Raw genomic sequence first — 27,583 nt, forward strand, 5'->3', positions numbered from 1 at the left:
AGAAGATAATGCTTTCTCCATTGGGGACTGGAAAAGAAGAAAAATTTTCACAGGGTGATTTGGCTGACTCATTAGAAAGACCTTTGCTGTCACATGTGTCACTAGACCCTGGATTGCATTGCTTGGGGAAGCTTGGGAGTTTTCACCCATTAAGATTTTAGGCAAACATCTGTCAGAGATAGTTTGGGTGTAGCTGATCTGAAGTTAGGGCAGAGGTCAATACTAGCAGACTCCTTGAATTCCTTCCAGGTGGAGTTGCTGTTATGCTGTGGTCTTTTCTGCAAGCATTCCCCTTTCTGTTCCTCCCAGGTCCAACCTGTATCTTTACATGTGCTACTGTTTAGACTGTTCAAATTGACACTGTCTCAGATTTTGCCAGGATCTGATAATAAATGGGTATGTGCAATCTGTAAAGCCAACAAACAGCTCATGTTGTTTTTTTATCCCATTTAATGTGTCAGAGGGGCAGATTGGGTTGGTCATTATATTTTTGGCCATTTCTGGTTTTTTTAACTTTACCTCCATTGAAACTGTTACAGGCCTGTAACACTTTTTGAGGAAAAGCTTTAGTGTTTAGATCAAAAGTTGTTGGTTAGATTTTTTTTCAGTTTCTGCTAGGGTCAAACTATATTTTTTCCTAGGGTCTTAATAATAGATTATTAAATAGTATATTAAATAATACTTGTCCACATTTTAGAAGTCAAAACCATAATTCCTTGGGACCCCAAGGAGTGAAACTATGTCAAAACATATTAGTGACAAGAAGGTATGGTGAGCATTGTCATGGCCATGAGTCTCTGAGCTGTTTGTCTGCTGGTTATCAGAAACAAATTAGCTGAAAGCACTCATTGGAGAAAAAGACTAAAAATATTTCAAGTCCCTCTTTTATCTTTACTGGTACCAGTGCCCTTGCTTCACAGATTCCCCCTAAGAGGAGTTCTTTTTCTGCAAAATTATGGGAAAGAGATCTTATCCTAGTAATTCTAAACCCTTCAGAAAGAACAGATGTTTTACCTAGCTAAGTCTTGTTTAACATGTGTATTGCTAATGACGTTAGGTCAGTTCCCAGCTAAACCTTTAATGCTAATCCTTGATCAAACAAACCCATCAGATATGCCTAGTCATCACTGGAAAGCTAGGGAGTGATAGATCTTTATGTGGTGCTAGCAGGGGCAACAGCTGTCAAAGAACTGACTTGGATAGAAAAAAGTGTTCTGGTCTAGGTTTTCTCTTACTCAAGGATCCAAATCAAATGCTTTACAGGAACAGATAAAGCAAAGTGGAGAGTACAAGGGTATCTGCAGACACCTTCAAAAAACTGTGCCTTCCACCTCCACACACAATATTTACAATTCTCATAAATTTCATAGCAGGTAAGGCATGCTTTGAAAATGGAACAGCTGTGCCTCAGAAATAGTTTTTTGCATTGCCCTCCAAAGAAATAAGATGTGTTAAACAGGTGTAACATGGGTACCTCTGGAGTGACATTACTGAGCACAAGCTACCTGCCTGCCCTCACCAAGCCAGGGTTCAGCAACATCAGTGTAGAGTTTAATGGAAGAAAATCAGTACAACTTCTGCTTTTTTTGCATATACCAGATGTTCACATTCATAAGCAATATGTGAACAGATAATCCTGCTATTACAGTGTGTTCAGAAATCAATTTTTTGGTGATTGTAAAGCACACTTTTCTGAACAGATGGTTAAATAACTTCATAGGCCACTCATCTCTTCAGCTTTGTTTCAGAATAGTTAATGTTTCTCTCAGGATATTGGAGTCTGTCCCTACCTGGAGGAGTATTTCAGTGTAATAGCAGCCTGCTGTTACCAGAGTGACCTAGTAAAGTTACTCTGTTCAACCATCAGCTCCATGCCAGATGAATAAGAACTTTTAAGAACATCTGCTCTAAAACAAATTGAGGCTGCTGTAATTAGAGACTTGTACCTGGCTAAGTCATAAACATCTATTTTATTTTGTGTCATTGTCTCTCTTGTGTTAAAATGCTTAAAATGTCTTCTACAGTTACTCTGTTTATCAGTATTTCCTTCTTCACAATGTCTTCTGTAACTAATTTCCATTCTGTGTTATTTGCTCTTTTAATAATACTACTGCAGGTATTACAAACAAGTACTAACTCACAGTGAGAACTGTTAAAATCCCTACTGCCCACATGTACACTCTGCAGTTTATGTAATGGAAATATTTATCTTCTTGTGGGAAATGCTGTGTAACACAACTTACCCTCTAGGAATGGAAGCCACGTATGGCAATCTTCTCCAGCATTTGTGATACCTTCCTGGCCTTCTTTACCAGGCAATTGAGATTGAGCTGCTCTCTTTATTTCTGTAGGTTCTGTACAGATTAAAGGAGAAGATCCAGTTGTCACTAAGGCAGGAGAAGGAAAAGAAGCAGGAGATCCATCTCTCACCCCTTCCCCTGCAGACATCTCAGACTGAGTATAAGACCACCAACAGCATGGTCCAGCCTCAACAGGCTCCAAAGGTTATCAATGTTGTAGTGGACCCTCAAGGCCAGTGTATTCCTGAGCTCAAACCTCCCGTCTGTGCCAGCCCATCTCCTTTCAGAATGAAACCTGTGGGACTCCAGGAAAGGTAGGATGGTGCCTGGTGTGCTCAGGATTTATTCTGCTTTTTAATACTTATGCTACATATGTTTCTCTTCTGTCAATGAATGGGAGACTTTGCCATATGGACATCTGAGAAGTGGGATTTTGGTGTGTTAACATCTATCTCACAGGTATTCTCTCCTTTCCTTTTCTTTACATATGACCAAAGATTCAGGTCATATGAAAATGGTCAAGTTTAGGCTGAGATTAACTGCGTCAGTGGCATTCTTTTTGCTGATTATACTTTTCCCATACTCCAAAGAAATAATTTTTTCATTTTACATTGATTTTTGCCTGTTTTGATCCTGGAGATCGTGGAAGAGAGTTCAAGGGCTCGTTATGTATTGTCAGCAAAGGACATTCTCATTCTCAGGGAGTCCCTAGCACCTGGAAAACTTAGAAGAAATACTTACACCAACTGAGTGCATTTAGCAATCTCATACAGTGTTTCCATTATCACCTTTAGATACATTTTTTTCTTCAATGCAGCTTTCCATGATGGCCAGGATACAGTGCAAAGTCTACAGGCTTTGCAAAAAGGAAGAAGTGATGAGTAATGAAACCAACTCTTGTGTGCAGTTCCTCAGAAATACTTGGGCACCAAACCCTGCCACTCATTGAGCCTTTCAAAAACTGGGCCAGTGTTCCTTTTATAAAACTAGTTATTCTTCCCACAGGAGAATGCACACTGACATCTGTCTCTCCTCTGTTAGAAACCTGTATAATTTCTTGTCTGATGGCTGCAGGCTGCTTTCATAAAGCATCAGTGCTCTGAATAGCTCACATAGCATGCAGCTGTGCAGCTGAACTCTCCTGCCCCGGCACAGACGATAAATGAAAGAGCAGACGCCGTGCAGAGACCAAGCAGAGCCTCATCTGTGAGGGCTCTCAGCTCTGCTGTAACCCTGATTCAGCTTCAGCCATGGGGATTTCAATGGCAGAGATTTTATCAATGGATTTATGACAGACAGAGCTCAGGGAGAGGGATTGATTCTTCTGTGAGTAAAAGAGGCTTAAAGGCAGAGCTGTTATAAAATATGTAGTGATATCACTGCAGAAAAAAAAAAGGAATGGAGGAAGCAAGTAAATACATTTTGAGAGTTTCTTTCATTCCACAAGGCCCTAAAAATAAACCCACAAGCATGAGAATCACATAGCTAATTTATAATACTTAGTATCTAACAGAGCATATGCAATAGTTGAGAGGGATTGAGAGAAAGGAATTTGTAGAGGGATTTTGTACCTAAGGACAAGAAACTTTTTGTACATAAGGAGAAGAAACTTTTCCATTTCTCAAACAAAGAAAGTAAAACCAATTTATTTATGATATTAATTTCTACTATAGATAGGAACTTTGCATTTAATTCTCCTAAACCTAATTGCATCCTTTGGAAGGACAAAGTTCTGAGTCAGATGAGACAAAATGGACAGCTGAGATACAAAGAGAAAACTAAACCTGACGTTTGACCAAATAAACCAGACATTTAGTTTATTACTAAGGAAAAAGAAGTTGAAGGAATTGAGCACTTCAGTTTCTACTCTAAAAGAACACTAACAGACTGTTGTGAAAAAAATTGTGATAACATCCCATTGTGCAGCTCTTTTTTGCCATGTTTAACACAGACTCTATCAGCCCAAGTCCACTCCTAAGAAATGGTGGTTTATTTCAAGCTCAGTGTACAAAGGTCTGGGGATATGAGGGAGAGAACTTTAGGGAATAGTTTATCTTCTGTCCCTCTGACATAAGCAGCTATTGTTATGTCTATTTCTTATTTATTTACTATAAAGGTTTATTTACTATTTATTTACTAAAAGGTTATTTACTATAACCTTTACTATGAACAAATTTCTATTCGTTCTAACACTCAGCAGTGTTGGAAGCAAAAAGTAATAATGCACTGACACATTCTGCCTCAGATTTTATCTAGTGACTAGGTAAGTAATCAGTTGAAAATTCCTCTCCACCTTTCTGCCCCGAAAAACCCTTGCACTAGGCAGCCTTGGGCCATCCTCATTACCTGTGGGAGGAGTGGACCTTGCAGCATGGATCTGCCCACTGCTTGGAGCAGCAAACCATGCTCAAAACAATCTACTGGCAGCCCTTCTTCTGTTAGTATGGAGTGAAGCAAGCCTGGTGGTCCTGTCCTGCTCATGGCACAGCTTTAGTGAACCCTTTAATTTTTGCTATGCTGATTTTGGTTTCTGCCAGGGGAAGAAAGCTCTTGGCAGGCTAGAGTGGATATGGAGGCTCCTTGACAAACTTAGTGTGGAGATTCCTTTGGTGACATGGTTTGACAGTGGTTCCTGAGCAGTATTTTCTAACCATCCAGACTACTCCCTAGTTTGATTCCTTAAGGGTGATCCGTAGTCATGTCTCATGTGATCCAGACCAAACTGTCCCTGGTTTGAGCCATGGTTCATTGATTTCTCTTTGAGCAGCTAGTGAGCTGTGCATAGCCATCTAGGTGGGAAGTTTGTGACAATCTCTCTGAAGGATGGGACAGAAAAGGCGGATAATGCAACCTGATCTAGTTGAAGATGTCTCTACTCATTGCAGGGCGATTTGATTAGATGACCTTAAAAGATCCCTTCTAGACCAAGCTATTCCATGATTCTGTGCCTGCCTCTCAAGTTCTCTTTGCTTTGTACACCAGGTAATGCTTTGGGGAACATACTCTTGACAGGACAAGGGGTGATGATTTTAAACTAAAGGAGGGTAGATTTATATTAGATATAAGGAAGATTTTTTTTTTTTTTTTTTTTTTTTTTTTTTTTTTTTTTTTTTTTTTTTTTTTGCAATGAGAATGAAACACTGGCACAGTGGGCACAGGGAGGTAGCTGATGCCCCATCCCTGGAAACATTCATGGTCAGATTGGACAGGGCTCTGAGCAACGTGATCTAATTGAAGCTGTCTCTGCCCATGGCAGGGGAATGAGACTATGTGACCTTTAAAGGTCCCTTCCGTCCCAAACTATTCTATGATCCTATGATCTAAATGCAAAAATGTAGCGGAACTGATTTTTCACAAAGAACCACATCAGCCTCTGGCTCTCTGAACTTTTCCATTTTTATTTGGAATAGCATTGGCCAGTACAGAGGCAAGAAAATTGTTAATGGACTACTGTGCACGGATAAAAATATTTCTGGGAGTTTGTCCAGCATCTTAAAACATGTTGTGCTTCTGAATACTAGAGCTAAGTCCATGAACATATTTTTCTGTGTATCTGGAAATGCTCTTACTCAGCAATTTCTATAAGACACGGCTCCCCTGCAGCTTATTTGCACTATCAAATGTGTGGGATGCCGCAGTTTTTATGCCACCTAGGCGCACGCGGCGGTGCCCGGCGCCTTGGGGGATGCGGCTGTGCGAGAGCGCGGGGACAGTGACACCTAGAGCCGGCCGGCAGCACGGTTATCCCGCAGCTCTGGCTCCTGCTGCCGGGGAGGGCTCGCACAGCCGGGATTAACTGGCCCAGGGGCCGCAGGAGGCGATTCTGCTCCCGTGCTCCGCTCTCATGAGACTCCACCTGGGACACCGCATCCAGCCCCAGTGCCCCCAACATGAGAAGGATGTTGACCTGTTGGAGCATGGAAGGCCATGAAATGATCAGATGGCTGCAGCACCTCTCCTGTGAGGACAGGCTGAGGGAGTTGGGGTTGTTCAGGCTGGAGAAGAGAAGGCTCTGGGGAGACCTTATTGCAGCCTCTTGATACTTGAAGAGGGGCTAAAAAAGAGATGGGGGCAAACTTTCTGTTGGGGAGTGTTGCAATAGGGTAACGGGTAATGGCTTCAAACTGAGGGAGGCTAGGTTTAGATTAGATACAAGGAAGTAGTTTTTGAACATTTGAGGTCAGGTTGAACAGGGCTCTGAACAACCTATTCTAATTGAAGCTTTCCTTATCCATGGAAAGTGAGTGGGACTAGATGACTTCGAAGGGTCTTTACCAAATCAACCTGTTCTGATTCTATGATTTTCCTAGATGCTGCTCATGGATTTGTGCTCACATGCAGCATGTAGTTTGGAAAGGGGTGGAACAGTGGAGTAGAGGGTGGACTCAAGGTGTGGAGGTGATAGGGCTGTCAGAACAGAGGCACTGACCCCTTTCTATTACAGTTACTGAGGCAGGCCAGTGAAGAACTATTTCTTCACAGCCTCTGTGCATCCTCTGGATCATTCAGTGCAGAATGCTTTGAAGTTGTTCTCTTTTCGTGTGCTCAAAACTGCTGCTCCTTTGCAGCAAAGACCTTCTCCCCTGGCAGCCCACATTGTTCTGTTGGTGACCAAAGGAGCAGGAGAGCTGCTGCTCTGTGGGTGGCTTTGGTGATGAGCTGTCACAATATCACAGTGCCAACATCTGACTTTCGGATGCAAATAATTGTTTTCTCTTCCATGAGCACACCTATGAATACTGCATCAGTGTTTACTTTTCTACTTAGGCTTTTATAAGTTTATATGAATAATATATACTCTTCCTTGAGCAGAAAAGTATATATTTTCCCTTTTCCCAAATGTTTCCCTTTATTATGTTTCTTGGTCCAAAATTCATGTTGATATGCATGGTCCCAGCCAAAAGCAGAATCTGGTGAAGTGGAATGTGGTATTTTAGATTTCATTCTGACATATCAAGCATTGAAAATTCTTAGTACAAGCAGTGAGTTGTTAAATCACAATCATGGTAAATATTAATATAAATGTTACCACACCAGCACAGTGTTACAACAGGGTTTACATTTTCTGTGGCCACTGCAGCTGTGAGTGTTAGTTCCAGTGTTATTTTTGACTAAGACAACTGCATTTCAACTAACTAGTGGACAGTATGATGTTTTGTTCAATTTAGTTACTGTGCAAAGATACAGGGAAGAAAAGAAAATGCGGAAAATGTCTCATCTACTGTGTGTTGAAAACAAACAGTGCTTTGGAAAAATTTCTCAAGCATTTGTATTCCATTCTAGCCCCAAAATCCTAAAACTGGCTATTATATTTTAGTAATCAGAGGGAAAAAATCACAGCTCTGTGTTTTCTTAGTCTTTTACATATTCATCAGAAACTTATTCTGTCTAAAAGGAAGAGCTCCTCATGATCACTATCAGGATGCCAGGGGTTTGCAGGACTCTTATACAGAACAGATAGTATTTTACAAGTGCCTTGTGCTAATTTTTTTTTTCTCTGCAAATATACACAAGGGAGTGAAGATGATGGTAGAAAACAGTTCAGCAAATAAAGCAAAAAGCCAGCAGATAGGTGAAATAATAAACAATTTTTAAATGTGAAATAAAATAATTATGCAGTGGTATGGAGGAACAGCTGTGACACAAGAAAATAGAAGATACTCTGGGAAAGGGAAGAGCCAGCAAGTGCAAAACTTGGAGGGGAGAGGGCTGCTCACAGGCATTATTCAGCAGAAGAATGTGCCACCGATTCTGCAACCTCTACAGAAAATCATTAGGCATCAGCATAGAGAACAGTACAGAGACAATCACCTGAATCAATCAATTATTGCTCTCTACAAAAATAACAGATGAGTGAAATTTGGCTTGAACTCTGACTGTGAGAACCCCGTGTGATGTTACTTTTCCCCACAAAGCAGAGCAATACTATAAAAATCTTATGCCACGGTTGATAGACTCTCCCCAGTGAGATTTCTCTTACCATCCTGAAGATCCCTGTAAACTGAATTCTTTCACCAGTTCTAAGAATTGTTCAGTAGACATGCAGTGAGTACAGCTCCCTGTAAGTATAATGAAACAAAAGTTAATATAATGTGCATTATAATGCTAAGTGCTCATCTCTGTCCACTTCCTTGTAACATGAGAAAGAGATATTCTAGTGGGAAAGAAAGGCAATATATTTCTTTATAATATGAAAAAAAAAGATTCAGATAACCTGTAGGAATCTGTGGAACTCAGAGCCAAAAGGTAAATTTTTAAACAGGAATGTATTAGCAAAAGGTGCATACACAAATAATGAGGGCAATTATTATTCTCTTTCTGTCTTCAACATCCTTCCTCAGAAACATCTTGTATTTTACACCTTTGCAAAGAAAATTATGTATCATTTAGGCTTCAGGTTTGGAGGTGGAAAAAATTGATCTTAATATTGAAAAGTATTCTCTTTTATTAGTCATTCTGCATAGACACACAAATTATTGAACTATAGCTTCAGCCTCTTAGGCAATTTCTGTACACTGTAAATTGCCATCTGGATGACAAATACCACGGATGAAAAATACCACAAAAACTAACTCTTAACACCTGTTTTCATTATTTTAGAAAAGCAGCATTCCTTAAAATGAATCATTATCTTAACAATACAGTACACTGAATAAAACCTCGTAAGAAACGCTGGAGCCAGGGTAAAGAACCTGATGTGCTCTTTTCTTCATTAATATAACCTCAGCTGCACCTCAGGATATCACTGTTCAACCACATATAATAGATGAGAAAAATTTCCAACAGTTCTCTCTGTCTCTGTTCTGATTTTTAGATCACAGAGTGCAGTTGCTGCAAATACAATTATGGTGTTGCTGATCCATTATGATTTTACAAAACCATCCATTGTGAGTAATAATTTCAAGTAATGCTCAGAGGGTAGCACCTTGCACTTGGGCTACTGTAAACATGCCAGATTTTGTAGTTTATTGCACAAACATGGGAACTTATTATATTTACAGGAAGGGGCCTTGGATTTCCTGGCTAAAATAAAGCAGCTTTGCATAGATTTGGAGGATAAATTTTCCCTATTGTTTGGCACTGAATATGCTTTCTGCATTCTTAATTTGAACCATAGGGATTGTTTTAGGAAAATGTCAGTGTAATTGTTTGAAGCAAAGCTATGTCCCAACACAAAAGTACAAGCTGTGGAATAGTTTTGTGGTGATATCCTATCAGAAGGAATTTGCAAAGCACCGGGCACCAGTAAACTGAGTTTGAGGTGGGAGGCAAGAATTTCTGTGCTCTGATCTGTCTCTTCTATCAACTCCTTAGAGCACTTTGGGCATGGCACATAAATCTCCAGACATATTCCTAACTACTGGATTGAGGATGGCTGGATGTTGTGTCCATCTGAAGAGATGTAGCAAAGACAAGAAGCTTAACCTGAGGTGCAGTAAAAGTCGTACTTGCTACTATTTGTTCGCATCATTTAAGAAGAGTGAGAGAATACAATTACAACCCCCTCACACACACACTTTCTGAAAGACCTAAAAATACACTTCTCTCATTTGGCATCTATATTCCATTCTGGTCTGAAAGATCATAGAATCATAAAATGGCTTGGGTTGGAAGGGACTTTGAAAGAGATCTAGTTCCAGCCCCACTGCCAAGAGCAGGGTCACATTCCACTTGGTCAGGTTGCTCAAAACCCCATCCAACCTGACCATGAACACCTCCAGGGGTGGGGCATCCACTTAAAAATTTGATATACCCGGATACACTTTCAGCACTAAGGCTGTGTAGAAGAGATTGGTTTGTGTCCATAGTGCTAAGCTCTCTTTGCCTCCAGAGAAGCAGGGCCTGGATGCAACTTCCTCCTGGGAATGGTTTGTGCATGTGCTCATTCCCAAACCATAAATTGCTTTGGAGTGCTCTTGTTGTTAAAGGCTAAAAACAAACCAGGGCTGCAATGATTGATATGTAGCCCTGTCATTCAGTGCCCAGGATTGTTTTCCTGGTACTGTGATTTTTTTTTTCCCAAGATGTAGCTTGCACATGTAGTGTGCAGTGGGTGTGCAAGGGGGCCAATCCTGATTGTTTATTATAAAGAATTATAAATTATTATAAAGAATTGCTTATTGTCTTTTAGGTAATTGTCTTTTCAGTGCAGGGTCTCCCTGAAGCCCTGCATTGTGGCTTCCCTCCTTCTCAGGCCATCTCAACTAGCTGAAAGCCACACTGATTTCTGGCACCTGCAGTCTGGGTGAAGAGTTAAGGCAAGGACCTTGGGCTACCTGGGCTACTGAGGTGGGAGGCACTACTCTAAGTAATGGGGAGCATGAGATGGGATCCAGCTTCCAGGATCTCCTGCTCAATGCCCAAGAGTTCTGTGTTGGCATGTGGATTCATCACTAGGGAGAGAATAATGCTGTGCCTCCAGCCTGCATTTGTGGAACATTTCTGTGAGTGCACAGTAACTCTAAAAACTTCTGCAAGTGCCAGATCTTTGAGCTGCATGAACGTCTGTTCTGTCCAACCCATTACAGACATCTTTGCTTATCTGCAGTGTAGGAAGAGGGCAGGAATGTGAATTGTCCCCTTTCTCTGGAGAGGAAGTGAACTCAGTCACCAGCCTAACAAAGACCCTCTAAACCCGAATTTTAACTATTTGACTCCTGGCTGCTTGAGAAGCTGTTTTGGTTGTTTTCAGAGCTCTTTGAAGCAAAACTCTGTGGGAGTAGTAATCTAAATAAATAAATGCAAATAACTCTGTACTGTTTTCCAAATTTAAACCCACAGTCCATTTCCCTGTGTCTGTGGCACGTCTTAAAATTACTTCAGATTAGTGTGGGTGGATGGTAGGTTTCCACTCCTATTTCCATCTCTGTTTTCAGCTGTCCCGCATCCCTTTTTTCTTCCCTTGTGAAGAAATAAGCTTTCCAAAGCACATGACTCTCACTTTTGAGAGTGCTTAATTTAGGCAAATTAGCTGACCCTTGTTTAGAGAAATTCTTCTGAGGCAGCTTCATGGCCCTCTGCTCTCATGTACAGGGGAATGCTCCATTTAGCATATGCAGTCTATGCTTATCCTTGGTTTTGCCTTTTCTGTCCTCTGGGGTTTAGTCAGGAATTTTATAATAATTTTATTGTATTCCCAGGTCTCTCATCTGGCATTTATTCTTGTTACTCCAGTTGCTACTGGTTTTAGCTTGTACACAGGAAACCACAGTGCCAATCAGTGTCGTTCCCAAGGTGACAGGAAACCCTACTTGGTCGGATGTTGATTGTGCTTGTCTTTACGGCTCCACCCATCACATTTTCTTCCTTTTTGGCTCAAGTTAAGACAAATTAATCAGTGGCTGCCATCTGGTAGACAGTTTTGGTGGGTTTGCAGGGATTTGTCCAGCTGATCTTTTGAAAAGTCACACAAGGGAAAATACCCATGTTAATATTTAAGTGCTTCTTGAGCTTGGAGTTTACAGGGACTGCTGTTGCCCTGAGCACATGAGTAATTTGAGTTGTGTGAGTGATCCCCTTGTCTCTTTCAGCAGCAGTTTTGGGTCTTTAAGTGCTGTTTGGAAATCAGAGGGTTAAACTCTGATGCAGCTTTCCAGTGGCTGATTTCCTCAGCTCCTCTCTGCCTCTAATTTGTTTGTGTGCTTGACTATGCATGGTTTCTGTGACAGCTTCACCAGCTGTCCTAATGTGCAAGCAGAGTGGGACATCTGGGAAAGTGAGGAGATGCACATTAGCTGGACTTGAATGCTCTGAGCACCTCCTCTCAGCCCTTAGCAGGATGTGTCCATCTGTGACATTTGCAACCTGATAGATCACCTTCTCACAATGGTAGCTTGGAAGTGCTGTGCTAAGGGACAAAGGCACCAGCTTCTTTATGAGATTGGTTTGTAAGCAGGAAGTATCTCCTGAGCCCTTGACTAGAATCCACAAGTACTGGTTTCAGCCAGACAACATAGAAGGAAGCATCCATATCAGATGTACAGAGTTCTGATATTTAGAAGGAAGGTTGATTTTTCACATTTGGGGTTTGTATAGAAAAGTTTCCTTGAGTGTCCCCATTAATGTCTGAAAAAGACTAATGTTTTAAATTAAAACAAAAATATTCCTCTTTCCTCTTGTTTTGGAATGCCTTTATCTCTGTTCATGGTATTTCTTTTACAGGGCAGCCTAAAGCTGAACAAAGTTCAATTCCCCTTAATTTAAAATGTTAGGAACAGACAGAGAAAACAGTTAAAGAAAGAAAAGAAAAAATCAAAGTGCCTCTAAAACTGCAGTGTAAGATATCCAAGTATTTATTTGAATTGCAAGAATCCATGTGCTGGGCAGTGCTTACATCCAGCTTATCTTGTAGCCATCAGTGAACAGTCCAGGCCACGAATCTCTTCTTTGAGTACAATCATAATTAATTTTACTTCTCTGCTGTGCTAGGAGAACTCTTCATAATTATGAGAGTTGGCTAATTCTACTACTTCTTTTTTGAAAAATCCAGTTCTGGATATTCAGCAGAGATATCTTGCATAGTCAGAGCTAGTATGTACAGAAAGCTTAACATTGTTAACTAGCAGAAATGTCTCCTGTGTGCACGTACACCTTTGCTCAAGGAATACTGCATGTAAATCTCTGGGCTGGGGTATTTCTCAGCTCGTGCTGGAAATTCTCTTTAGCATTCTCTCAGTACCTGAGAGCCTTGGTCACAGATCAGGATCCCTCTGTGCAAGACTCCATATGTACACAAAATTGCAATGTTCCATTACATTCTAGACATCAGACAAAGTAGTAAATGCATACAGGCAATCAGACAGGCCTCAGCACACAGAGAAGCAATAGCATCATGGCAGAGATGAGGATGCCCAAAGTATAACATGAGAATGGCTCAGCCAAAGAAAGACTGCCCAGAGGCAGAGCTGATTCCATGCAACACTGGCATTTCAGCCAGGTCTTGCTACAGTTGTCTGCTTTGATACCATCACATCCAAGCTGATGCACCCATTTGGTTAGGCTTTGAACCTTAGCTGAGTTTCCAAGACATTTCAGGAACTCTTTTTGTGATTTTCCTACTAAGGCAAGTGGGACATTAATTGGTTAAGTGATGCAATATGGTATTGCAAATCAGTGCCTATCTTCATGAAATACCTTACCTTTGAACTCTCCATTCATTTCTCTAACCGGGGGAATCTATAAGAAGCTACAAAAGTGATATTTCTTTCTGGGACAGGGACTTTTCCTTATGTTCTCTGTCAAAGAATATACTTTGATGCTTAACAAACAGAGAGTATTGTTATTAATTTATGGTATCTATAATTATCCTTGTTATGGTAATATTGTGATTTGATAACAGGAGCAAAACAGAACACAGCAACTTCAAATGACCGCTCAAATATGCGATAGGCATCAGAAGGGGAAGTAGTGTATATAATTCCCACACAGAAAAATGTCGTTAAGTACAATGTTTCTCTAGAGAATTCAGTCCCAGTGCTTCAGGATGACCAATGGCAGCTCCCTGGAAAACTGCTGCCAGCAAGAGATGGGGCTGGTGCTGGGCAGGAGGCAGCTGAGTTTTTCCCTCTGCTGGGGCTGACTCTTCTGCTTCCCACCATCCCCTGACAGCGGCATCTCCTGTTTTTGAGATGTCTCAAATCCTTCCTGAGTCATAAAAAGTTCCCCTGGGAGACTGCTGCATAGTCCAGAGGCTTTGAGTTCCTTTCACTGGATTTGATAGTGGATCTAAAAGCACAGTCTTAGGAGAAGGAAAACTATCAGAATGGCAGAAAAGTACACAACAGTTAAAAAATGCAATTTGCATGGTCTTCTTTCACTCCAGACTCTGTTTAGCTTGTTTGGTCTCAGTGGATTTATAGACGTATCTGGGAAGAGAGTTTGGCCCACAGAACACAATACTGAATGGGTTTGCAAAAGAAGGCAGCATTGTGAAAAGCAGAAAGCTGGTATTGTAATTAATCCTCAAGTTAATCCTGTAGCTACAGAGAGTGCATTTGCAATTTACTGATAAGATTATAATGAAATATTTATTTTCTTCTTCATCACAAGGATATTCACAAAGATAGATAGTTTAAATAAACCTCTAGTCCCTATGTATAGTGCTCACTATTGCCTGGCTCCCAGCTAAAAGCTCATCATGCAGGGTCAGTGCAGAGGTCATAAGGTGGGCTAAGAATACTGTCTGAAGGAAAAGCTACAGAAGGGAAACCCCAGGCACAAAGATAGGAAAGGACCCTTTGGTTCAGAACATTCTGAAGTACAGATTGGCAGAAGATGGAGAACATACTGAAAATAAGTAACAGTATTAATGAAGTAATCAATAATTCCTGCTTGCTTTGTTCTTGCATTCTTTCCCTAAACCTCCTCTTTCTGTTGAAAACAGGATACTGGTCAACCTTTGGCCTTCCAGAGTACACCAAATTTATGTTCATATTTCTACATTACTTCAATGTATGTTAGCCTGACCTGTATTACATCATTAGCCATATGAAGCTCTGTGTGTTGGAAGCTGTTTGTGCTGAGAGAGATGGAGTGGAGGTCAGGTTGGGAGTGACTTTGGTTTGTCTTTCAGATATGACTTCTCTCCTTTCTCTTTATTTCATAGTGCAATGTGCATTTAGAAGAACACTACTTTTGTCAGGATCCTCACTTTTCCCTCCTTTATTCAAATTCATAGAAGTAAATTTAAATCAAGCTGTTTAAGTTTCCAAATGCCATGAATCCTTTGCTAATAGAGGACTGTGAATCTGAAGCAATTGTTATTATGTCACTCCAAAATTTTTAGTCTGCTCGGACTCATTGAAGGCGCATATGAGAAAGAGTAGATCAGAAAGCCTTTGCTCTGGCCTTCATCTCTGGGCACAGGTACAGATGCTTTTCCCTTTTCTAGAGCCGTGCCTGTGCAGCTCCCTATAGGAATGTCTCTGATGAAGGCAGGCTGTCCATGGCCATGGACTTCAAGGGATCTGCTGAGCTCTGTAGAAAAGAGATCCAGATCACTTACCTGTCAGCTCCTCATCAGCTTTTCAGCCCTAAATGGGACTGCACAGCTTGGCCAATATCTCTTTTAAAAGTCTACCTAGCCTCTGAAGTGCCAGATAAAGTACACCTTGGCATGCAGACATTTGCAGCTCTTTTAAAAGCATTTAAACGTTGCTCTGTTTCAAATTGCAAGTGTAAGTGGATTTCCTAAACTTTATTTTCAAAGGGAATGCAGGCACTTTTCACATTAATATGCTTGTTTGAGCAAACCTTCCCATAGAAAGCAAGGTTGGAAAGCCAGACTATGACAGCGGATCAAGAGAAAAAAAGCTGGAAAGAGAAAGGTTTATACATAAAGCTTAGGTATCAGGTCTGTAGACTTTAGAAGCAGCTAAAGAAAGGGCAGATCAAAGAGCACATATATGGGTCCTGTCCCTAAGAGCTTAAATCCCATCAGTTCATTGTGCAGCTTGGGCTCATTGGTGACCCTGGAAATGGAGCTGTGTTGCACAGCGAGTGTGCCCCAAGGCTTTGGGCTCTGTGCAGGCAGCCTCGGGCGCTGTGCCCGCTGTGTGACCGGGCGGAGTGTTCTGCCGGCTCCCTTTGCCAACCTCCGGAGGTGGCACAGCTCTGTTGAGCCACGTTGTGGGTCGGGAGGTTTTGCATTCCTCAGAAACTGCTGCTGTGCAGTAATTTCTTCAAAGTGCACTAACAATTCATTTGTCTGCTCAGAAATCTTCCATGTGACACTTGTAGTAGTTTAAAGATAATGAGGACCAAGTCAAATAAACAAGGAATGTGCTTTTTTATTATCTTAAGGTTGACAGGGTGTAGTAAACGCCTCTTTTCTCAGATGTTCCTTCCTGTCTTTCCCAAATGGCGAACTCACCAGGAAAGAACTCATTGTACTGATTAGCCTTCATGTCACAATAAAAAATAATTTTCTCCTACTGATACTGTCTGAAGATACTGCCCTTTTACATTGAGAATATTCCCGCCCCTTTTTCCAGGTCAGCTGGTTTTGGTTAAAAACTCAAAAGAGTATTGAAGGACATCAGTGTGCAAATAAGATTATATATTTGCTTATTTGTATGTAAGGGCTGTAGATTATATTCCTTAAATGAGCAGCAGTTGCAGGATGGAAGTAGAATTTGTGATTAAGAGATTAATTATTATGGAATGAAGCTAAATTGATTTACCTAAGGCTTCTCCTATGAAAGCAAAAAAAAAAAAAACACAACTTTTTTTTAAATCTAAAATATGAATAGCCTAAGATCCATTTTTCATTTATTTAATTATAGACCAACTGAATAGCAGAAAATGTCAGTTAAGTAGTCTTAAAAAAACACTCCCTTGAAGCTATTGCTGTAGTGTTGCACCTCTCCATCCTCACTGATTAGATCAGTTTTCCTAGATAGGCTGTTCTCTGTATAATGAAGACAAGCACCCTCTGGGCATGATGTAGTGCTCAGGAAGAAGTGAGCCTTGCATGTTCTGGGAAAAGTAATCTGGCTTTGCACCTGGATAAGAGATCTAAATTGGCAATGGTGGAGCGCAGCTACAGCTTCTCCAATGTCTCAGAGAGGTACATATGAACTGGAAGCATAGAGGGGAAACTTAGACAAGTATGACAAAAATATTTTGCAAATTGCTTTTTTTCTTCATTTCTAAGCAAAATATACAGCAGACAAAATATGTGGGGTTTTTTTAAACAGTCCTTGCTGGCTTGCCCTAAATAAACACATTATCTGAGCTCCTTAAGTAGTGCATTTATTTGATATCTGCAGCCCCAGCAGTCAATTATTATTACTCCCCATTCTCTTTTCCTTTTTCTTATTCTTTTAACTCCTTTTGCTTATATTCATTGTAGCTTGGTTTAAATTAGCATGTGCATTAATCAGAGAGGGAACAGGTCATCCAGTAGGTTTGTGCAGTGAGGCCTCCTGCATGAATAGAGCAGTACTGAGAGCAATACTGCAATGCAAGCAGATAAGAATAGTAAGAAATAAGACTGTATTCAATTAAAGCTCTGCCATGTAAAGACAATTACCCACTAATTGGTAAACATTTGTTCAGCTCTTGGAATAAATAGCTCAAATAAGCACAACAAATTAGCATCTTCATTTATTTTTGCTTCTGAACATTTAACTCAATTTTCACTCATGCTGCAGACACATATATGTGACTATGAAGCAGAAGCAGAGCTTTATGTTGCTATACAAATTTTATTGAAGATGTAAGTTTGCGTGACAAAATGCAATTTGACTGTAGAAATAATCTACAGGAAAAGATGGGAGGCTGTTTAAGTTTTGCACTTTTGAACAGTCAGTTCCCGTGGCTGAGCAGCATTGCCTTATCGAGGGCAGAACAGGAGTGAATTGGCAGAACATTAGAAAGCCTGATTAAAAGAGGGAAAGTTGAAACTACACTCATGTCAGCTGTTTTCCTCTACAGGATATTGAGCCATTCCTGTCCTAAACAGATACTGATTGCTTAAAACTTAATCCAGAAGTACTTGTCAAAACCGTTTCCTCAGCTCATTTTGACCTGCTGAGCTGTGAGTAGATCCTGAGAATTGTTTGCAGTTTAGTGCTAGATGTATTGGTCTCCTCTCACTCATGGCTGTGGGAATGAGATCAGACCCTCTGGAGAGAACATGAACTGCCTCCAGGTCTCAAAAAAACTATTTAAACTTCATAGCTGAGGCTCCAGATCTGTTTCTGTGGACTCAGAGAGAGATGGAATATGCTGCCAGGAGATTTCTTACAGCTGGGAGGCCACAGAGGATTGGAAGTCTTGCCTCACAGCAGCCATATATCCCTCTTCTTCTTCCAGTAGGTACACAGCTTACTGCCATCATTTCCAGACCCCTTCCTCAGAATCAGAAAACATCAGGGTTAAGAGTGACAAATAGAGAAAAATAAAAATACAACACTGAAATACTGTGAGGAGAGCTGTGTGACAGAGCAAACACGAACAGAAATACCAGACATTCTTCTCAAGAAGATGCATACTTCATATTATTGTCTTTCATAGAGTCCTGAGCTAAAACATATTCTATCTCTGGCTTTCAGGTGAGAGGTATTAACTTCAGTGTTATATCCAATTAGCCTCTGTAAATTAGGTCCTTGGTTTGGTGAGATGGGGCTGCTACACCAATGGCTACAGGATTTGTCTCAGGTACAGATATCTGCAAGGCAGAGTAGAAATAATGTAAATATCAGTGATATTAACCATTTAATTGTTAAGCATGTTTGTGGAAAATTGGGCTAATACCTATCTGTCCAGGATCTCCTCTCTGGAGAGGAAAAATCAGAGCCAGAGGAATGTTTATCTGTGAGAGGAATAAGGTTTTAGAAAAGAGGCCAGGAACCCATAGAAAAAGAGAGGTTTACTATTCCCAGACATGGTAAGAAGTCAATAGGTAATTTCTGGTGGTCTAAGTAGCACTGGTATGTCAGGGCATAGCAGGAGAGTGAGGAAGGTCAAGTTTTGACCTACTGAACACTCAAGTGCTGAAGGTGGAACTAAGGTCCTGAACTTTTTTATTTTTATGCATAATAAAGTAGCTGTAAAATAACCAGACATGAGCTGAGCAGAATAGGTCCTTCAAGGTATCAGATTCTATCAATTTAGACTAATTGGTCATAATGCAAAGTAAATTCTCATTTGGCCTCGTTAGTTGATTGATCTCAACTTCTGATTTTTGAGTACTTCAGTCTGGGGTGTGATACAGGTTTGGTTTGTTGAAAATGTCGATAACCTCAGGTCAGAGTGGTTCCTAAAAGCCACAGCTCTTGTTTAAGTAAAACCCAGAACTGTTAGCAGGTAAAGCAGAGAGCATTTGGGAAGCTGAGTTTTCATCGTGGGTCTGCCAAGCATCTGTCTATCAGTGCTTCACAGGGCACCTGGGAGTGTAAAAATTAAAAGTACAGTATGGCCAATAAATACTGTGTGCAGATATTCACGTGTTAGGATGACATTCACATACTTACCTAAATATTTTTAATTCATTATTTTCTCAGACTAATACTGGTGATATTCATTAATCTTTGTGGAAAGGAAGAGTAAATAGGAGGATAATTACATTAATGGGTATTGTATATTATCAGAACTCATGGGGTTTTGTATTAGAATATTCTTTAATATGTGCTGCAGCACAACAGAAAATTGAAACTAATGAACTCTACATTTCAAGGAAAGAATGTAGATATAAAAAAAATGAATCTTCGTATTTCAAATTGAGATGGTCAATAATGGAATTTTATTGTATTCTTAGCAGACTTGTTTGAGGCAGTATGCTGATGCTCAGAAGAAAATCAAGAGATTATCACACCCATTAATGTAACCATACTCTCATTCACCCTACTTTCCTAAGATATCCAGTAATATCAGCAGCGCATGGTGGATATATATTTCAGGCTAGCAAGTACAGAGCAAGAATCATATATATGGATTTTGGAAAAATATAGGAATTGTCCTTATGGGTTAGAAGCAACTATGTAACAGTACTGTGAATATTACTTTAAAACTTATCAAATTATTGCTTCAAATGAGAGTCATCTCTTAACCTTCTCAGGACTGTCTATAATGGATATTATAAATCTTCATTTGTGAAGAAATGTCTCAGTTGTTTATTAGATGATCCATATTACCATTTGCCCAAGGCAGGAAGAAAACAGCAATATCTTCAGTCATTTGAAAAAAATATTGTAACCTCTTTGTACTTCTGCTTCTTCTGCTTCTTCTACTTTTCTTTTTTTCAACTCTGATTTTTTTTATGAAGTCAGTTTCCTATTTTTATTTATTTTCTATTGGTATAGAGGATTAATAACAATCCTTTTCTAATTTACTGTACTTTTCACACTTCACTGGCATTTTACATATCACACTAGTTCATCTACATGACCATGTTTTCTCTTAGCTACTTTGCTAAAAACAGAAAGAAAGCCAAGAACTGTATTTTTTCCGCTGTTCTTTTTTCCAAATATACTTTTTTTTTCTTCCCTTTGAATTGCTCTATTGAAACATAAAACTAGGTGTGCAGGTGGAGTCTGGCAGCAGTAAGTGCTGGGAAGGCTGTACCTGGTTGAGCCCTCCCAGCAATTCCAGCAGAGCAAACCCCACCTGCAGGCAGTGCATTTGCGGGTGAGATGGACCCACAAGGTGGCAGACTCAGGATCCATGTCTAGGCCTAATCCGGGAGCACCAGAAGGCACGGGGGAATTCTGGTGGTTTTCCCTTCGGTAAAACCCGGGGAGAGTGGCCCTGTGGAACCTTCCCTGGTACGGCGGGATCCGAGGACCCCATGCAGACTCTCTCCCCAGCAGCTGCATCCAGCTGTGCTGATGAACTCGCACTAAGTGATGGCTTTCTTCACCCACCCGGCTGACCCAGCTCCTCCTGGGCTGCACAGCCAGGGGGTGGCACAGGAGGCAGCAGCTGCCGTGTCCCTAGGGCTGGGTCAGAGGGCAAGCACTCCTAGAGGGCAGCAGCCATCGCCGCTGCTTCCAAAACCGCTAGAGACACAATGAGAGGCTCAGGAATCTGGGTGTTGCATTTCTCACGTGTGCTGGATAGACATCTGTATGTAAAGAAATTATTCAGCTCAAATAAACAACTGAGAAAACATGTGGGGCAATTGGATTTCTGTAATCAAATCTATGGCTTAATTTTAGGGTCAGGGAAGACCTGGAAATGACCTCACTAATGTTTAATAGGGCTTTAGTAACCTGGTGGCCCTCCAAAGTGGACAGGTGGAGCTTCCTTTCAAGAATTTTCAAACAAACATTGCTTTTTAAAATTTTTATTTTATCATGCCTTGTAATAAAATCTACTTCTATAAATGTATTATTTAAAATACTCTGGTGAATTCTCATCAGTGAACTTGTTCCTATTATCCAACTGAAAAGAGATCTGTGGGTATGTAGTAAGACTCCCCTCTGGGATTCCAGACAATACACAGACACAAGTGGTTTCCTGATTGCACTTATTCACGTACCCAGTGATGAGGTGGCTGTCCCAGCTGGTGGAACTTCAGAAGAATTAGCCTCCTGACAATTTTAATATAATGTTGTCACAAATGTTTACAATTCCTCAGATTCCTCACATGGTACTCTTCCCCATTAAGGCACAACCTCGAGAGGATGCTGGGGTAGGTGTATCATAACAAAATCTCTTATTTGGCCCAGACTATTCACATGGGGAACATAAGGAATATAAAGTTATTTAAAAGGGAAAAAAAGCTTGGCTCAGAGAAATAAGGGAAAACCCACATGTATGGGTCCCTTACTCTAATTTGAAGTGGAAAATACCAGTCAGGAGACACACACACACACACACACACACACACGCACACGCACACACACATATATAAAATGTATGTATTTGTGTATCTCCAGATAAAATGAGCTGTCTGACTTGAAGTTGCTGGTCTGATTGTGATTTCCTTATTCAAAACTTAATGTAGGCAAGCGCTAATTACCAAAAATGGGCTTTGTTTTAGGTGGTACCTCCTTGTTGCCAGCCTTGTGCAGTCCCTCCTAGTAAGGTGGAAAAAGGTGAGCTCAATTTGTAACCTCTTTCCATCCAGGTAGTAAAAGAGAAGAGAATTCTTGCTTTCTATTCTTTGACAAGGAGTGAGGAATTTAACTATTAGAGGAACATTGAGAATCCAAAGAGTCTAGAGGAGGACCTGAGACTATAAGCATCTTCTGTTAAAACGTACAAACACATGGTGGTTCAGGCCCTCCCTCATCTTTCAAGACAATGCAAAATGTTCTGTTTTCAGCCCTGTTCCTCAGCATAAAGGATGCAATAAAGAAGTCTGTGTGATCAGTCTAATATTTGTTATCGCATTTCTAATATATGTAAACATTATTTGAAGAATTGTATTATTGAAAAATAATTCTTCAGAAAGGTTCTTTGAGATATCCATATTTATGGAAGCATTACCTCTAGAATTGTGATCTATTGTTTGTCCTCTTATGAACTTCTAAGAAGATTGCTTTATATTCAGTTTTTAGTCAATGTGTACCTTTTAATTCATTAAATATGCACCTAAGAACTGGTTCTTCTTTCCAGAGTAAGATCCTCAAGATCCAGCGTTCATCACTAATCCCCATAAATGGTAAAAGCTGTAAACTCACAGTTATAATTAGATCAGGTATATTTTTTGTTGTTGTTAAAAAGGAAATTGCCCTGTTGCCAAGACTGTCAGTTATAACAATGTAAAAGCCAAAGAAAATATTAACATTTTCACTGTACTTTGTTACTGGACAATAGGAATACTTTTCCTCTATATTAGGAAATCCCAGTAGGCTCTCCCAGAAGTATGTCTAAATCTAAATTGCTACCCATTTCTCAAGCAAAGGTAGCCTAAACAGATTTGGAGGGATTCATTGCACAGCTCTTCTGTGAATTTCTGGATGGTTTTCAAAAGATTGGATTTGCAACATGTGGACTCAGAGACACCTGTTTTAGGGACTGCCTTTTTCCGTGGAATAAATTGCTAGTCGTGGTCAGAAGAGGTGCTTGTGTGGAGGGGTTTTGTGGCAGAGAGGTCTAACAGGATGTTTTCCTTGAGAAGTGATGTGGAGCTGGGAACCGATTTTCTCCCACAGTCTGGCACAGGCCCCAGGGAAATGGGATGGGCAGGTGAGCCAGAACCCTCCTGCCGGGTCCAGCTGAGAGCAGCCACCATGGTGTGCCCGCTTCCCAGACTATCACAGCTCTGGATTTGGGTGTGAGGGCTGGTACTGCTGGCTGGGACCCCAGTACCATGCAGGCTGTGCCACGAGGCACAGAGCACTACTAGTAGTCTGTGCATGTACCACTTACACATCATTTTTTGCTCAGGATGCTACTTCACTTCTGCCTACCTTCTAGCACAACTAGCAGAATCATACCCCACGCACTTCCCTGTGCCAACAGAAATTGTCCCCATCTACCCCTGGAGGCAGCCAGATACCCACTGCTGACTCACTGTTACCATCTGCAGGCCTGGGCAGCAAAGCTCTTGCTGCCACCCACCCATCACCTAAGCTGAAATAGGCTTGAGAACAAAATGACACAATGTGAGATTCACCTATTCCACCTGGTGGTCTTGTCTCTTGGACATTACTGCTTTATGCTTTGCTAAGTGACAGGGGTAATTTGCTAAGTGGCTGGAGTAATTAGCGTATGGGATTTTACGAATGGGCAGGGTGTAGAGTTGTCTACTGATCTGGCAGGATGGCTATTAGGAGAGACTCGAGACAATCTTATGTTATGTTTGTGTATATCCAAGCATGATAAAGTAACTAAGAGTTCAAAGAACTTCCTTGTGAGCACACCTTAATGGAGAGCCAGTAATGTGCAGAGGTAGGAATCAAACTGGTGTTCTCACATCTCTGTCTGTGCATAGCGGCTTGGTAAAGGCTAACTGAGCTGGGCATTTGTAGTCCAGCTCAGCCAGCTGAATCTGTCAGTCTTATAGGACTGATTGCTGCTTAGTAAACACAAAAGCTTTGACAAATGCCTTTAAATTTGTGTTTAGTCATCACTGTTTGCAGACCATGGATTTTTTGCAATCAATATGCCTAAAGGGTCGACTAGATAAAATTTGATTGATGGGTTAAAAATACAACAAAAAGCCAGTTGTCTTAAGTATTGTTTTAAGAAAGCCCCAAAAAGAATAGGGCTCATACCAAGCCCCATACAAGTGTGGTCTATTTGTATTTTCATGGCTCAAACTTGTTATTGAATCCAACTTTATTTTCCTGTAGAAATGGAAATGTTATGAATTTTATAGTCCTGCAAGAGATGTTTGGCATTTCCAAATAGTCCCTTTTAAGTCTATGACCATTCCTTCTCCTCAGATAATTTATTGTGGTTTATTGCCTCTCCCTTCCCTTCCCTTCCCTTCTACCTAGCATGAGACATTGTCTACTGTCTTGGTAGTACCAATGTTTATACTGCCTTTCACTTTTTTCTGCTGGTTTTATAAAATTTTCCTGCTCCATTATGCATATTTAATTTCAGTAAATTCTTAAACATGAACCTGGCATTACTCTGAATTAATTTCACGCTGTTATGTGTATCAGTTAGAAATATATCCCCTGTACTTTTTTCTGTGAAATATTTCTTCCTTACCAAGATACTACTTTCACATTTGACATTTGTAACAATAAAGTAGCATATAGGGAGCTGTTTCTGCTTCTAAGAATAATTCAAATAGTTGCCCCCAGCACACATTTTTGCAGCATTGGTTGTTGGATTGAAGAAGTAGGATGTCCTTGGTTTTCTGTCTGCTCAGTGGTACCAGTGAAACTAGTTTTGCAGTCTTTGCATGCCCAAATCCATCAGTGACTATAGAGAAAGTCAGGGTGCAAAAATAACTCAGGATCAGCTACATGAGTATGGGATTTACAGTAACACAGATCTGGTATAACCATTTGAATTATTTTCTAATGCAGACGAGGATCCAACGTCTCACTGACTTTGGATATGAGCAGCTTGGGAAGTGTTGAACCTTTTGTCACTGTGCCAACCCCACGAGAAAAAGTGGCGATGGAATACCTGCAGTCAGCTGGCCGAGTCCTGACACGGCAGCAGCTTCGAGACGCGGTGGCATGTTCTCATTTACTTCAGACAGAATTCATGGTGAGTTTGACAGCACGCTTGAAATGAGGATTTCTGACATAAGTGGCACAACAGGAACTGTGAGGAAAAAATAATCGGGCAACACTTTAATGCCAAGGTACAAATCATTTCTAAAAGGCAGATTAGTTTCAGGGTGGGGTTTTATGTTTGCACACTAAAGACAGAAGTCAGTCAGTTATATCCATGGATAATACAGATTCCTCTTGGGCTGAAGTCCCATCATAGATGGGCTATTTATTATAATAGAACTACAGTGCAAACAGTCAGAACTGTAACACTGTGACAGTTTCAAAGAGATCATAAAGACTATGATGAAAACACAGTCATAGCTGGAGATTTTGTTTATTCCCATGTTTATTCCCATGTACATTTGCGATTTGAGCACTAAATTTTTAGTCACCGTAAATTATTTTTTGGAGCAGATAGACACACCCACAGTCCCCATCCAAAAGGGACTTTCTTCCCAAGGTCCAAAATACCTTTAACAAGCATGCCATACAGCAGCCTAATATACTCAAGAGAAAAAACCCTGAAGTGTTTCACAAGTGTATTTATTAGTGAAAAGGGTAAGAATCTAAAATGAAGAAAGTGGCCAGGTGGAAAAAAGTCAGAGCATAAAAACTCAGTCAGAGAAAACACATTACTTTAAGAAGACTTGAAAAAGTCTGGTATTGCCAAACATTCAGATGAAATAAGCTGTCAGAAAAAAAGGAGACACTTTTTACAAGGGAAATAGAAAAGAGCTTTAACTGAAGCCACTTGAATGTGAAAGCTGAGTAAGGCAGGGCAAAAAAGGTTTTGAATTTAAAAAAAATCATAACTTCATGTTTAAACAAATCAAAAGCAAGAAGCTTACTAAAGAATACAAAGATAATTGATGATCAAAATGGTACAAAAGCGATTTGGGAAAGTTGAACCAGTAAGTGAGGAGTGACTCCATTATTTGCATCTGCATTGACCCGAGAACAACTTAGGAAATTTCCTACATCTGTGGCAGGGATAGGTTCAATCAGATCACTAGAAGTTCTGTTTGATATTGAAGCATTAGTGGAAGGGATTCTATAACAAGTCAATGAAATTAATAAAAGTAAGCTAATAGCCACCCAGGAATCCTAAAGGAGTCCGTATTAACGTATTGACATATTAACTGGAGACGTGCTATGTAGCAGTTGTGCTTCAGCAGCTGAGGAATCAAAAGTAGCAGTTTTTCAGAAGGGTTCCAGAATTGATCCAGAGAACTGTATGTCTAGAAATCTGATGTCTAAATCAGAGAAACTGGAAGGAATTAAAATTAAACATGCCAGAGCATGTGATCCCTTAGGTTTCACTTTATTTCCAATTTGTGCATGTGAATCAATAGATGATGAGTGCCATCTTACTCTAAAAATAGCTTTTCATTATGAATAATTGCCTCCTATGCAGCAGCTCTTTCAACTGCCTTTAAAATCCAAGGTTTTTATTAAAAGTCTTTTGCTTAAGAAAAGTAAATCCCTCAGTTCTTCTACCAAAATATGGACAGACAGTCTACACAATAAAATTACAATCATCCAAGATACTTTTATCACCAAGTATGCCATAGATTCTCTGCCATTCTGCTGCTTAGGCAGGAAAGACAGAAGAAATAACTTCATCATGCCTAAGCCCCCATGTTAGGAGACAGTTTGTATGGACAAACTGGCACCTCATAGAATCCTGTTTACTCAAATTGTCCCACACAGCAGTTGTGCACAGCTTTGGGGAGACAGAGTCACATTTTATTTGTCCCTCAGTGGGGCACAACATAGCTTTGACCATTCAGTGTTTCCAGAGAATTTTATTGAAGAGGTCATGACTCCTCCATTCTGGTTTTAAACCTTTTTTTAAAATGTGTTTTAAGATGAAGCTGTTGAACAGTATCTGTTTACTATGTTCCTTGCTACAGATAATAGCTCAAGTAGGAACTTGAGGCATGCAAAGAACGCAGTATATGACCCTCAGCCATTCTGCTCACACAGCTCATTCTAACTAGCTAAAGAAATACAGTAAGGCACTCTTCTGGAGACTAGAATTATTGGCTCTCATTAAGAACTTCCAAATGTGAAGGAAGTGAAGAAATGTTTGAAGTTTTCAGTGGAAAATTAAAACATGAGCAGTGTCAGATTATTTTTAGTTCTTCAATTATTTTTTCATTAACAATTAAAAGGGCATTACTTAATTAAAGGGTATATTTGGTTGGGAGAATATGCCTGTTTTGCAAGGAGGAAGAAACATAATTTGCCCAACATATATGTTTTCTTTAGTAGCCTGAATTGCTACTCTTCAAAGGATAGAATATCTGAAGTTGGTAACAGAAGATAAAATTTATTTCCAAAACACCCAAATGTCAAAAAATGCAGTCCTGCATGGGAAAGTGCCTGATCATTAAATCTAAAAAATTACATCCTCAAAAAGAGGAGGGATGAGTATAATGACTACCTGCCTGAATTTTCCTAAATTTTGCCATATTTTCTTGAATGCTTTCAGAGATCCTAATCATACATCTTCAAGTGTATGAATAGCATTTAAAACTTAATGTGAGCCAGAATAGCTGCTATTAGAAGGTTTCACTCAGAGAGGGAAAGAATATGCATATGCATCTATAATTGCATGCAAGTGACTGAGCATGGGAATGTCTGCAGTTT

General features: G+C 40.2%; 1 protein-coding gene across 1 annotated transcript in view; it reads left to right on the forward strand.

Annotated features, from left to right (window-relative positions):
• The window catches only part of PTPRR (protein tyrosine phosphatase receptor type R), a 138,999-nt gene that overhangs the window by 83,325 nt on the left and 28,091 nt on the right, over nt 1–27,583 (forward strand). Inside the window, exons 6-7 of the mRNA XM_059846920.1 lie at nt 2,352–2,614; nt 24,737–24,923. Of these exons, the coding sequence (XP_059702903.1) occupies nt 2,352–2,614; nt 24,737–24,923 (450 nt within the window). The remainder of the gene's footprint in view (nt 1–2,351; nt 2,615–24,736; nt 24,924–27,583) is intronic.

This window comes from Haemorhous mexicanus, chromosome 5, assembly GCF_027477595.1.
Source record: "Haemorhous mexicanus isolate bHaeMex1 chromosome 5, bHaeMex1.pri, whole genome shotgun sequence".
Taxonomy (NCBI): domain Eukaryota; kingdom Metazoa; phylum Chordata; class Aves; order Passeriformes; family Fringillidae; genus Haemorhous; species Haemorhous mexicanus.